The sequence below is a fragment of the Cariama cristata genome, unplaced genomic scaffold (assembly GCF_000690535.1).
Source record: "Cariama cristata isolate BGI_N322 unplaced genomic scaffold, ASM69053v1 scaffold29291, whole genome shotgun sequence".
Classification (NCBI taxonomy): domain Eukaryota; kingdom Metazoa; phylum Chordata; class Aves; order Cariamiformes; family Cariamidae; genus Cariama; species Cariama cristata.
In genome coordinates this window covers 1-13,775 of record NW_009598001.1, presented here as the reverse complement: position 1 = coordinate 13,775, position 13,775 = coordinate 1, and the positions used below count along the sequence as shown (strand labels likewise).

The following is a 13,775-nucleotide window of genomic DNA, read 5'->3' as shown; positions in this document are numbered from 1 at the left end:
GTCTCTTCTTCTTCCCTTTTTTGGGCCTTTTCTGAACTGATTTTTCTCTCCATCTCTTCCCATTCAGCACTTTTTTACTTCCTTTGGGGCTCGAGACAGGACATACATGATGATGTTCAGACTCTGGCAGAATGCTCTCCTTGACAAGGTACAGAGACCAGCACCTCAGTGTTGGGTGGGATGAAAGGGAGGTGATGAACATATGTAGAAGCATAATACCTGCGACTAATGTATATGCATAAAAAGATGTAGGGACAGTAAGCACGTGTATTTAGTCAGAGCAGCTACGTAACAGCAGGTGCAGTTCTCTCTTTTCGCTTGGAATTCTGTCTATGTACAGACATGTCTTGCACACGCAGTAGATGCCACTTTGCCTCTGCTGAGGTATGGAAACATGTGTCTCAGGAAGGAGTTTTTTTTGAGGTCCATAATTCAAGTGAAACAGCCCAGAAGAAAGCAGTACAAAATGCAACAGAAATAGCTCACGGCACAGGCAAAGCTGTTAGTAAGTCTGTGCTTCAGAAGTGTAGAGTTCAAGGTAGGACAGAAAAAGAGCATGTGTTCAGGGCATCCCAAAACCAAACGAGAACAATGGCGGGTACGGGGTGCACTGGGTAAGGGCTCAGTGGGATGGATTTTAAAATAATGCAGGGATGTGCACCTGCTGTGCCAGAGGCCCCGTATAGCCTATATTTGATCGGACTCTGTTCCACAGTCCATTGAGTATTTCTGGCCTCACTGCGGGAGTAAGGCTCATGAACTGATGTTACAGTGCTACCAGCGTTTTGAGATGTTCTGGCTTGAGTTCATACCATACTGGAAGGCTTAAGTAATCAAGCACCCAGAATACCCTGCCCTGAAAATCAGGGTAGTATTTAGTATGCAAAAGGATCGCTTTGCATTGGGCAGCTTGTGTTGCTACCATATGCTGCAATTTGATCAGCCTTTTGAAGTTCCTAACAAAATTCAGTGTCCTGGTTTCAAGGTCAAAGCAAAGGGGAACCGAGACGTGGAGTAATAAAGATAGGAAACACTTCCAGAGCTCTTTTTCCAAATGTAGGATCCATGCCTGGCAGGAGAGAGGGAGAAAGAACCTAATCCATTTTTTCCTGATAAGATGTGTGAACTAGGGTACATGTGGGAAGAAGGTGAAGCAGAGACAGACATTTTTCTGGATGAAAGTTTCTAATGAGAGATTTTTTTTCCCATGCTTTTGATTGCTACTTTTGGGAGCTAGATTAAAAATTTCCTGCCTTATCCCATGCAGTAACTATGGGAAGAAGTTGAAGCCAGCAACTCAGAAAAAGTTCACTAGATTTGTTTTCCCCCGTTACTAAGAAATGTTTGTCATTGGTCATAAACTTCTCATGGGTAAAAATCCATCCCCTTTCATCCCTGTACCACGTATTTAAATCACAAGTTCTCTTCCTAAGCACCTCAGAATGCAGTCATATGGTGGTCAGCTGACCTGCATCCCTAAAAAGCCAGGCTTTTGTGAACAGTCTTGATAATTCGTTTTCTCTTTTTAACTGGAAGTATATACAAGCTTTTCAGAATAGTATCTGGTGAGACAAACTCTTTTTGATTTTCAACTGCAACAGGAAATGTTTGTTGCTGTTTTAGACCGTTTTCCCCTGCAGCTGTAATTCTTTAGGCAGCTTTAATTTAAACAAACTTGGAGGGGAAAAAGCCTCCTAAGGTGTTGGGGTTTGGTTGTAGTAGAGACATTAAATGGAGGCACAGCAGAAGAGGCAGGGAGAAAACATGTGGAGGGAAATGCAGGTTTACTACTTACATTATTACATGCACAGCAGTGTAGTAGAGGGAAATCTCATTTCATGTGCTGCTCTGGCTGTGGCCTCATGTTGGCTTTCTGATAGTCTTAAGTAACCATGAGATTGTGGCATGGAAAAATAACAAAGTCAGATTTTAGGGCAGAACCTGGGCTGACAGTGAAGGCTTACTTGGCGAAAGGGCCTCTTCTTGCCTGATGGGGGCAATCTCTAAGCCAGCTTGGCCTAACAATATAAGGATGCGTACGCCCGCAGCCCTTAGCCAGCATGGAGCTGGGCCAGCCTGCCAGTAACACACAATCCACCTTGCAGCATCTCTGGAATTCAGAAGAGGTGCACCCATCGGAAAGCGCTCTCCTCCCATCAGGGGCTGTGTCAGAATCTCTCACTTCTCCTTTTAGGGCAAGGAATGTGATACTCCTGATGATGGTAGTTCCAAAAATTCATTATAGTTTAGTATTCTCAGGTGAAAATGTATGCTGTTCTCCGTTCTCTTTTTTAGCCTCTCTGTCCAAAGGAGCTCTGGCACTTTGTTCACCAGTGTTACGGGAACGAGCTGGGTCTGACCAGTGATGATGAAGACTACGTGCCTCCTGATGATGATTTCAACACAATGGGGTGAGTGAGGAAGAGTAAAATCTGCCTGTGATGAAGAAAAGATGGCCACAGGAGAGCAGGAGTCCTGATACCTTGCATACCTCAAACTACTGATTGTCCCTGGTGAGAGATTCTGGGTTCTGGCCAAATGTTTGCCCTTAAATGTGTAATGTCTAGAAAGCTGAAAGCGTACCTTTTCCTCATGGAAATTGGTAGGGACTGAAATGCCTGCTTCTCTACTCGCTGAGCTGGATGAGCAATTCTGTAAATGCCAAAGCATCCCAGTCACAAGGCCAGTCAGCATGTTACGTGGTCAGGAAGTGCTGATGCTTGTCAGTCTGTGTATAAACACTTTAAAAGTTTGGGCTTGATCTTCCCTGCACTGAGCCATTTCTGCTTCTGGTCAGACTGGAAGCTTCATAGAAATATTCTTACTTGCTCTGTGTGTCCAGTTGTAGCTGTACTGAGAGGGGTAAACATAAAAACCTGTGTTCTCTGTGGCGTCTCAGCTACTGTGAAGAAATCCCCGTGGAAGAGAATGAAGTCAATGACAGCTCCTCAAAAAGCAGCATGGAGGCCAAGCCAGAAGCTAGCCCTCAGCTGCCAAAGAAATCTGTCACTGCCAGCACATTGACATCTACGGGAAGCAGTGAAGCGCCCGCCTCGGTAAGTGTTCTTCCTCCGTTGCATTTGGGAGCAGTAACCCTTTTCTCTGGGATCCAGCTGGTAGTCTTTGAATGTACGAGGTAACTATTTACCCTGCAGCTCCTCTTCCACTGCAGCTGACCTCAGTCCTTCAGTCAGCGGTATCTGTGAGCACGGCATTTGGCCAAGAAGAAGCGAGCAAAGTGCGCCTGTCCTAAAAGCCAGTAAACTGGCACTTTCATCAGCAAGTGCATTTTCCTTTCTATACTTTCAGACAAAGAGAAATGGAGTGTTGGAGATAAAAGGGTTATAATTTCTTCTCTGCCTTCAGTTACTCTCTAGGAAACAGTGTTTGCCCTCATAGTATTATGGCAGAGCAGACATTGTTTAAATATACCCTCAGATTTTCCTACATGTTATAGGGGGAGCAAAACCAGTATTGGTTGTATGCTTGTCTGAACAAACAAAAAGCCTTGTGCATGTCCCCAAGCTTGAACTGTGTGTGTAGTTCTTTGAGAGGAGGTGGTCTAATATGTCCGTGTGTTTTACAAACGCTGTGTGGTAACCCTCCTCTTCTCCCTATTATTTAATTTCCAGACATGTCGAGGCCAAATGTTCAAAGGTATGAAACTTGGCCCACAGATGTAAAGTTTTCAGAAATAACCCCCAATTTCCAGGTGCTGATCTTGCCCTCGTAATGCTTTCTCCTTGCTGCAGTTTGATGGAGTGCTACCAGAAGAGGAGGAGGCAGTGGCGGAGAGTCCGGTGGAAAAAGACTTCGGCATTGCAAATATCACGGGAGAGAAAACAGAGATCATCGGCCCGGTGAACTCCCCTTCCCTAGACTTCAATGACAACGAAGACATTCCCACTGAGCTCAGTGACTCGTCAGAGACCCACGATGAAGGTATGTGGGCAAGGGCCGTTCCATTGGTGGTGTTTTCAGCCTTCTCCCATCCTTTCCAGTGAGGGACTGGAGCGGCAAATACTGAATTCCTTTTCTGGACCCTAAGAATTCAGGGGATGCAAAGAATTCCCATTCTGGGCCACAGAAGGTGTGAATGTGTGGGCATTTGGAAGTATGTCCCTAAAATAACCTATGTAGTTAATTACCCCTTCTGATGTTCCAACTAGTGTCCTGGGATCAGTGGAGGAAAAGCGTTAAAAGTACCTCCTTTGGGTTCCTTCTTCACAAAGTACGATACTAAGGCCCTAGTACTGTGAAAGCAGAGCCGCTGATATTGGCATGGAGGATCATGGCTGGGGCTTGCGGGCCCGTTTTCCCACAGGGGAAGTCCAAGCCTTTTATGAGGATCTGAACGGCCGTCAGTACGTGAACGAAGTGTTCAACTTCAGCGTGGACAAACTGTATGACTTGCTTTTCACGGACTCCCAGTTCCAGAGGGACTTCATGGAACAGCGCCGGTTCTCTGGTAAGCTGCTGGTGGCGAAGCCCAGTCGCTGACGGAGGCTGGGTTCCCTGCTGAGATAGAGAGGCCTGTACAGAAGGAAGGTCTGGGCGCATGCCTTGGGGGTGTAACTGTGCCCGATGATAGAGGGATCGGGTAATATTCTGAGCAGATCTTGGGACAGCTGTAGTCTGTACTGACAGTAATCAAAAGCAGGTAGAACCAGCCTTGTTTGGCTATTTAGTTTTTTTTTCTAAGTTTATGGAAGAAGCAGACTCTGTTATATTTTAACATCAGCTAAGGCCTGATCCTGCGTTCAAGGCTTAACAGTGTGAGGAAAAAGCTCTCCTGGCCCCACACTAGACGCTAGCATGGACTGTGCAGTTGACGATGCAAAGAGCGTTTCCCTTGGCATGCTGTAGTCCTCATTTCCCTGTAACTGTAGGTTTCCTGAAGGGGGTATGTCCCCAGCCTCTCCCCCTTTCCCTGCACTTGAAAGAGGGGAAAATATTCACATTTAGTAAGGAGACCTTTCTCTCACGCTCAGTTGATCTTTAGTGCTTCTGCGGCCAAGCTCTCCGAGGGGAGGGAAATACTCTCCTGAGCTTGGTTATATGGTTATGCCTTTCTCTAGGGAACTGACCTGAGATCCCTCTCCAATTATTTGAATGGAATATTGTTTTGTCCTCTCAGATATTACCTTTCATCCCTGGAAGAAGGAAGAAAATGGCAATCAGACCAGAGTGATCTTGTATACCATTACCCTCACCAACCCTCTGGCCCCCAAAACTGCCACTGTCACTGAGACGCAGGTATGTGAAAGGGGAGCAGGGGTGTAATGCTTTGGTAGAAACAGATCTGTGATTTATTTTCTTGTCTTGGGCATGCTGCTTTGCATGTTCTCATTCTCCCTGTCCATTTTCTTTTACACATTTTTCTTGGATTAACTTGCTACGCAGTATCACTGCAAATGTGAAGAGCTAATCTTACACTCGCGCTGGATTGCATTGCAAGGAAAGGACCATAAATTTTCCAGCAAAAGCAGATGAGTTTGTAAACAAGCCAGCACATTCTAACAACTGTGTTTGTCACCCGTACTGTTTTTGTTTGAGCTGCGGTCAGTCCAGCAGATGTTATTCATGAGCAGAGCACAAGAAATTCAGACACTGTCCAGCCAGTCCTTCTCACAGCTCTACACAGAGATGTCCAGGCTTTTTTATTCCTGTTGAGGACAATTAGATGACATGTTAAAAAAGGTAAAAAAGAGGAGCATCTGGGAAGAGGTGCACTGGGAAGAGCCAGGCTAGCTGTATCTGGTAGGGGCTGCAGCTAGAGAGGGAGGAAGGGTCTCCTTCCGTGTGCAGAGATATGTTCAGGTGGCCAAAGGTAAATACTGAGAGTTAGCTTGAAGGAATACTAAGAGGGAGCCAAGAAAAGACGGGGTGAGCATTACGTTTCAGGGAGAGAATCCCAGCAGCAAGGTGTACTTTCTGAGGATGGGATGAAGCGTGCTGTTCAGAAGCAAAGACTGTGTGCAGGGAAAAGAGAAAGAAAAGGACAGAGTCAAATGATGGGAAAAGGGAATAGTACGCTTTCAGGCAAGCAAGGACATGGCCTATTTTATTCTGAGTTTGGGGCCAACCACCGAGGCACACTTTGCTGTGTCCTCGCTGCAGAGGTAAGTGGAAATAGTCTGTGAGTAAAGACATGCGTTTGTGTACAGATCTGCAGTTGACTGTGTCTGTCCCCTTTGCGAGGTTTGTTCTGGGGCAAAGCAGCAGATCAGAAGCACTTAAAAGAAGTAATTGACATGTATTTCCGGCGTTCAGAATTGTAGAGTAATTTATGCTAAAAAGGACCTCTGCTTAAAGCTGGGCCGCCTCTGATTTTAGGTCAGGTTTCTCCCTGACAAGCCAGACATCAGTTTAATGAGAAGAGGTGACACTTGCAAAGGTCCCAAAGAACCGGTCCTCACGTAGCAGTGTATGTAACTACGTCTCTGACAGCTGTTTCCCAAGGCATATTTCAAAAGGGGCATCCTGTTCCAGCAGCTCAACCTTCAGCATTTTCTGAGTGAAACACTTGGTTTCCTCAGGTATGCCTTCCCTTACAAAGGTGAGCTGTTCACGGAAGAACTGCAGAGATGTGGCTTGGGCATGGGTGCGGTCTCCTATTTGTGTTAGAGCTGTTTTTGTAGTGTTAGTGAAGGTGCCGATCTATCAAAGCCGTGTTCTAACCAGACTAATAGTTGCCTTGCATGCTGTCTTTTATGCAGACAATGTACAAAGCCAGCCAAGAAAGCGAGTGCTATGTCATAGATGCAGAGGTGCTAACTCACGACGTCCCCTACCATGATTATTTCTACACCATTAACCGCTACACGTTGACTCGTGTTGCCAGAAACAAAAGCCGACTCAGGTACACTTCTTGTGGGATAAAGAGCTTTTACTGACAACCAAAGGTCACCTTTGGGTGGGAGTTCTGCTGTTTGGTGTGTTAGAAGGGGTTGGGGAGAACTTAGCCGTATTTCTTTGTCCTGTTGCCAGAACGCTCCTATCATGAAGAGTTACCATAGGGGCAGCTGCCTGCTGTGGTGACATCAAGCAAACAACAGACCCCATGCAGAGGAGTTACAGCTGCGTCAGGGAGAGGATTTACCGACTTTTCTTGCCCCCTTCTCGGAAGCAGTGGTGTGCAGGGCCAGTTGTCCCACACAATGAACTATGTGTGATAAGCAACGGGACATACTTTCAGGGACTGTGCCCCCGAGACATGCTTGGGGGGACAAGCAGAGGAATTTGGTGCCAGGCAAAGCTATAGGCTTTGGTGTTTGACTTCGATAAGTAATCTAAGTGTCTGCCTGCCACGTGGCCAAAGGTCTTGGGAGTCCTCTTGGGAGAGGCTCTCTGGAGGCCTTCCTGCCACTGCCTCTGGAAGGACTTTTCATGCAATGCTTCTCCTCGAGAAACATGAAGGGCTGAGACCATTCCAGAAATAAGTGTGCATGATTATTTCTCATATTTACATTGACAAAGGATTGTGAATTGACGTCGCCTCCGGGAGGCAAAACCGGGAGAATGACTTTCGTTTCTTCACATAGGGTTTCCACAGAGTTACGTTACAAGAAACAGCCTTGGGGGTTGGTGAAATCCTTCATTGAGAAGAATTTTTGGAGCGGCCTAGAAGATTATTTCCGTCATTTGGGTAAGTGTGGCAATGACGGTAGCTGCGGTACTGACCCACAAATGATGGCACCTCCCATAGTTGGCGCATGCCTCCCTGCAAGCGGGCAGCACGACAGTGTGTGATACCTGCTGCCAGCCTCTTGGGGATCAGACCTCGGAGTGGCTTACAAAAGGGGCCAGCCAAAGTTAGTACCACAGCGCTGGCAGCACTTGCTGGAATTAATCAGGTCATCAAATCCTGCTTTGTGGCAGGAGCACAGGCAGTCTGGGGTCAGAGGTTGGCAGAAGGTGTAAGGGATGTGTAGCATGTCCTCTGGCATGGGCCTCTTAGACCCTGCCAACTACTTTGGCCCAGCATCTGTGCTGTTAGAGGGCTTAAGTCTGTATCTCTGCAAGGCCAGAGCTACTTCAATTAAATGCTTTTCCCTTGCTGTCTCTACAGAGAGTGAACTGACCAAAACCGAGAGCACGTACCTGGCTGAGGTCCACAGACAATCCCCCAAAGAGAAAGTGAGCAAGCAATCGACCGTGCGCCGGAGGAAACGGGCCCATGCCCATCTGCGGGTGCCGCACTTGGAGGAGGTGCTGAGTCCCGTCACCACCCCGACAGACGAGGAGGTTGCACATCGAATCAAGCATGTGGCAGGTAGGGAACTGCAAAGGCTTGGGGATGGACAGCTGGGTACCTCTGGAGAAAAACTGGAGCTTTGTTCGCGGAGGGTTAATGGGAAGAGGGGGCAGGGAGGATGTATTATGATTGAGTGAGATGGAGGGATGGGTAGAGGGAAGAGTGTTGCCCTCCCCATCGGGCAGCATTTCCTAGCCTAAACACATCTACCTCCTCAGGTTCCACTCAGACACGGCACATCCCTGAGGAGAGCCCCAGCGGCTTCCACCTGCAGAGTGTCTCCAAGCTGCTCTTTGTCATCAGTTTTGTGTAAGTGGGCGGTTTTTTTGTGTGGTGTTTTTTTTTTTTTCTTTCCTTCACGGTCAGCCTTTAACAACTTTGGTCCTTTTGTGTTTCTGGCATTCTGTGCTCCCTTGTGCCAGTTTTTCCTCTCTCATATTTGCCTCTGGTCCCAAACCTCGTGCAGCCCAGAGGAGAGAAAAGCAATGACAGGCAGAAAAGTATTAATTAAAATTGCCCCCAAACACCCCATCAGCTGTTTTGTCTGGCCTGATCCCAGCTTTTGCCAGTAATTAGCTGGCCGCTGATCTGGTTCTGTAGGTTCTGGATCTTATTTTACCAAAGTCTCTCCTTTCCCCTCAGTTTTGACCAAATGTGCGCTTTGCAGACCTGCATGTTTCTGGGAGTCCTCAGTGCAGGTCACCTATACTGTCTGGGACGCAGGCAGTGTTGATAGTGGCAAGCAGGCCGAGGGGCAGCTGTGCGTCAATACTTAAAAGAGGAGAAATCCAACAAGAACAAAGAGTCTTTATTATTTCAGGGACTCAGTTTAGACATTTTTTATGACATCTAGAAACTGTGGGGGTTTTAAAATTTAAAATAGGTAATAATTTAATGTAATCTGCTGACAAACTAGCTGTTGTCATCAAAGGTGACCATGCAAAGCTCTCTGGGAGTCACTGTGCCATCACAGCAGGGCTCAGTGTATGTGAGGAATCTGTCTGTTACTTCTTCCCCACTTCTTCGGGTCTGGTCCTGGGCGGTGATTTTGACGAGAGATACCATCTCAGAAAGAAGCTGGACTGTTTAGAGACGATTTCTGCAAAATAAGGGTAGAAACGCATGAAGCAAGAGAGACGGGCATGATTGCACTAGTTCAGCAGCGAGAACTACATTTGGTTTGGGCGCTTTTTCTGCCACCACCTTGCACAGTTGCTAGTCTTGGACTTGGCTGGATGTGTGCTCAAAGTGAGCTGGGTATGGGCCCATGGCATCCCTACGGCTCAGTCTTTATGCCTAAATACAGGCGTATTTATTGTCTCTCTGCCTCTTGGGCTGACAGTAGCTTTTATGTGCGAGTGCGGCAGTGGTTGCTGGGCAGGCGCTTGTGAAGCGGTACAGTCCAAAGGAGCAAGCCAGATAACGGCAGGTTTTTTCATCACTTGGGGAAATACAAGGATACTGTTAACCCTGGAGGAACAGCAGAACTTGGGCTCATTCTTTTCTTAAGCTCCACCCATCTTTTAGTGAGGTGGGAAGCAGCTGAGATTTGTAGACTGAGGTTAGTTTTCAAATTGAGCTCCTTTCTGCATTTCCTTTTCCCAGTGGGGATAAAGATGGCAGAGCTTTGCAGCAGCAACCTAGCTAGTTGCTGTAATGGTAAGTTAGGTACGGTAAAGTAATGTAATGATGAGAAGACAGCCTTGTGCTATCTTCTGCATCTAGACGGGTGAGATGCAATTAAAACTTTGGGTGGGAAGGCACCAAAGCTTTACGACAATCTCTCCTGACAGGCTACTGGCTTAGCTTAGAGTGGTCAGAGAGCCCTCCATGGTGTTTTCAGAACACTCTTCTGGCCAGTTGCCATCCGCCTGACTGAACTGGGCGATAGTGGGCCATTCTTCCAGCAAAAGAGCTGCGCTATTCAGAGACAGGCACGGGCACATTAGTTTGGAATCTATTCCCTGAGTGTGGCTGACGGGAGGAGTGGAAATGCCCATGCGTGGTGGCGAGAGGAGCGGTACAGCATCATCGGGTCAAAGCACTGGTCCACGGTGGCGTTCCCATCGCTGGGTGCGGTAGGAGTAGGTAAGGCTGGACGCGTGCAGGCTGCAGCCTGCATTTATGCATCAGGCAGCGCCCTGCATGGGCGCGCTTTGGGCTTGTCCGCAGGAGCCGCACACGGCTCATCTTTTGCTGAGCGAATTTCACCATTGATAGCAGGCACACGGTTATTTGTCTGTCCTTCTTGCCTCTCTTCCCGCTGTTCCTTTCTTCCCTCCTCCCCCCAATATATCTTCTGCACTGTCTATGAACCTTCCCCGCTCAGCCCAGTTTCTCCTGTTCTGTCAGTCTGTTTCTAACCTGCAGCTACTCCGTCTTTTCTCTTCCCTGCTCCCACTAGGATCTGTTTCAGGTACTGTCTCTCTCTTTTTTTTACCTCTTTACTCTCCCATTTCCCTCCCTTTCTCTGCATTCAGCACATCCACTCATCCAACCTGTTCTGTCTGATCCGTGATCCCTGTCTTTCTGTCTGTCCGTCCTCCTTGCTCACACATTTCTCCCACGAGGTCAAGTTTTGGGTTCTGATCACCTGGCCCTTACTCCAATTAAGTTCCCACTCACACACAGCGTGGACCTGGGTCCCAGACACCTTCTTTTAAAGCCTTGGGTGTTTTCCCAGGTGTGATTGGCAGGCAACGGGCTATGAAGTGCTCCTAGTAAGCTGTGACTGTTTTCTTTATTTCCAGTCTGGTGCTGCTGGTCATTCTCAATATGATGCTGTTCTACAAACTCTGGATGTTGGAATATACTACGCAGACGCTCACGGCATGGCAGGGCTTGCAGCTACAGGAAAGGTACTATCACATCTGCTTTGTCTTTGCCTCTTCTCACGTATTTCCTATGGATGTTAGAGGCTTTCCCAGAATGCCAAAGCTCTGGGCTCTCTTGTAGATCACCTCCTTTTTGTGTACAACAGATAGAGCAAGTAGCTAGCTGTGGGGCTATCAGCATTTTCAGATCTGAAACTGCTGACCAGCTGCAGTGCAGGAGACAGCGAGTTAAGGCCAGCTCTGCTTCTTCCCAGCATCCCATGTAACTGTGGATGCTCTACGAATAAATTTTTTGCAATCTTGGGCCAAGGTTGTCACCCCACCTCCTTTGATGGCTAAATTTTCCCTCTATGAAAAGCAGTGTCTTAGAAAGAACCCTTTGTACTCAGAGGAGAATTTGGGCCCATGACACACAATCAACTGTTAGAGAAATGTTTTGAAGGGTACGGGTCCAGATAGCGGCAAGATGTTAGAGTGTGGGAGGAAAACAGAGATCACCAGGAGGATGCAGGGCACTTCTTAATGACCTAAGTGTTCCCTGGCAGTACTAGATGGTAAGCAGCGAAGTGTGATTGCAGACTGACTTAGTTTCTTTAATAATCGGTAGCGTGGAACCTTGTCTAAGGCTTTTTGGGACATCCTATTTCAGTATAGCGTCCATTTGGTCTGTGCTGAGATGTGAAGAGCTTGAGGCTGTATGGCGGCATTTCCCCATTTCCTTTTGCAGACAGCATGCCGACAGCCTCCGACCAGAGTGAATTTATTATTGGGATCACTCTTTATTATATAGACTCCTCCATCTTGTCTAGGGCGAAAGGCGGACCTGCCAGTCTGCGTTTCCCAGGATGCGCTCCAGAGCATTTTTCTGTAGAGGGCGTTTACAGTGGTGACCTATGTCCCACAGTTGTTTGTTTATAATGATAGCCAGCATTTTTGTGTTTTGAATTCCTTCTGGCCTTTTAGGTGAATGCTGCTTTTATGTACGTTAAGTGCTAGGTATCCTGCCTGGATAGCCTCTATTTTCAGAGGTTGAGAACATCCCAAATCCACTTTTGCTAAGGTGGTTTTGTCCCTTATGTCCCCTTTCTGGATGTACTTTTGTGCGGTCACAGTGATCCTCCCACCAGCACCTTGAGTGCTTGCATCTGCCCTGATTCTGCTCCACTCAGCAGCCTCCACTCTGGAGTATTAACTGGGCCTGACCTTACATTTACCTGCCATTAAAAAGAGAGCCAGTGCTGCTATTGCTTATAATAAAGAGAAAGCCTTGTATTAAATCCAGACTGACACAGCATGTCTAGGAAAAACCAAACACAGAAACTGTACAGGGCTACCATCCCGCAGTGTTACATTGCATTGCATTATTCCCCATCAACGGCCCTGGTGCTGCCTTTCAGTATCCACGTCTCCCAAGCACTGAGAGCACCCCGCTTTCTGTCCTCACGTTCCCCTCTGGCAATGGGGCCTTCGGTTCCACCCACACTACACCAGCTTCTGCAAAAGGCACATCTTTCTTTGCTCTTAATTAATTAATTACCATAGTTAAGAGAGAGCAACATTGGTATCCAACTTAGGAAAACTGTAACCACATTTAAATGCACTTTTGCTCAAGAAAATTTGCCCCTTTAGCATGAAAAGACTGGACACAGGCTGATACAATCTACACACCCCTCCAACCCACTTTGTTCCCCTTGACTTCAGTTTCCCTAGATTCACTCTTGCTCATATTCTGCCTGACAGGTTACCCCAGTCTCAGACAGAATGGGCCCAGTTACTAGAATCTCAGCAGAAGTATCATGACTCAGAGCTGCAAAAATGGCGTGAGATCATCAAATCCTCGGTGATGCTTCTAGACCAGGTGAGACCGCACAGCCAGTTAGCACCGTGACCAGAGGGTCACCGTGTCCTCCCAGCCACCCGCTTGCAATCCTTCAGCCCTACCTGGTTCCACTGTAGTCCCACGGGTGCGTCGCCTCCACTACCATCTCCCTTTAGATCCGTCTTCTGACGTAGCGGTGGGCAGCAGGTCCGAAGGGCTATTTGCAGGATACCGCAGCTTCTCTGTTACCTCACGGGGCCCACGCATGTCAAGGAGAGAATTCTACGGGGCCAAAACCCTTACATTAGCACATCTTACATCTAACTCCCTGGCATCCTAGTTTGGAAAGCAAACTTTTTTTTTACCTCAACCCTGGATTCATACATAGCTTGCGTGGATGAAGAGGATGCTCTCTGTGTGAGCCCTTAATAGCAGAAAGCCAGGGGTTTCGGTATCTGCTGCCTGAAGAGCTGGCTGTACACTGGGCTGCTTAGAATGTAGTTCCTAAGTGAAAGCTGCTCTCCCCTATGGAGACAGCTGCTCACCCCATACACCTCGTTCTGCTCCCCCCTTCTCTGTTATCTTGGAGATTGGTCTCTCATGGGCTCCTCTCTTCTGAGGCCCCATTGGTACATCCCAGCCCTGACGCGCCGTTCGCAAAAAGCAGATGATTATGGTATTGAGACTTTACATAGAAGGAGGAGGCACCAATGGGGAAGGAAAGCCCGAAGCGTGCTCACCTCTAGGGTAGCATCACAGTGGAGAAATTTCTTGTCTTGCAGATGAAGGATTCACTAATAAATCTTCAGAATGGCATCGGGTCCCGGGACTTCAGGTCAGATCCAGAGGAGAAACGGAAACGTTT

General features: G+C 47.6%; 1 protein-coding gene across 1 annotated transcript in view; it reads left to right on the top strand.

Moving 5' to 3' along the window:
• Window positions 1–13,770, top strand: part of GRAMD1B (GRAM domain containing 1B) — a gene marked incomplete at its 3' end in the record, with an annotated part of 30,580 nt that extends 16,810 nt beyond the window's left edge. The window contains exons 6-18 of the mRNA XM_009709125.1: window positions 68–148; window positions 2,296–2,411; window positions 2,900–3,056; window positions 3,753–3,942; window positions 4,325–4,468; window positions 5,138–5,256; window positions 6,720–6,862; window positions 7,545–7,648; window positions 8,072–8,275; window positions 8,476–8,566; window positions 11,008–11,115; window positions 12,832–12,949; window positions 13,693–13,770. Coding sequence (XP_009707427.1) covers window positions 68–148; window positions 2,296–2,411; window positions 2,900–3,056; window positions 3,753–3,942; window positions 4,325–4,468; window positions 5,138–5,256; window positions 6,720–6,862; window positions 7,545–7,648; window positions 8,072–8,275; window positions 8,476–8,566; window positions 11,008–11,115; window positions 12,832–12,949; window positions 13,693–13,770 — 1,653 coding nt within the window. The remainder of the gene's footprint in view (window positions 1–67; window positions 149–2,295; window positions 2,412–2,899; window positions 3,057–3,752; window positions 3,943–4,324; window positions 4,469–5,137; window positions 5,257–6,719; window positions 6,863–7,544; window positions 7,649–8,071; window positions 8,276–8,475; window positions 8,567–11,007; window positions 11,116–12,831; window positions 12,950–13,692) is intronic.
• Between the last annotated feature and the right edge of the window lie 5 nt (window positions 13,771–13,775).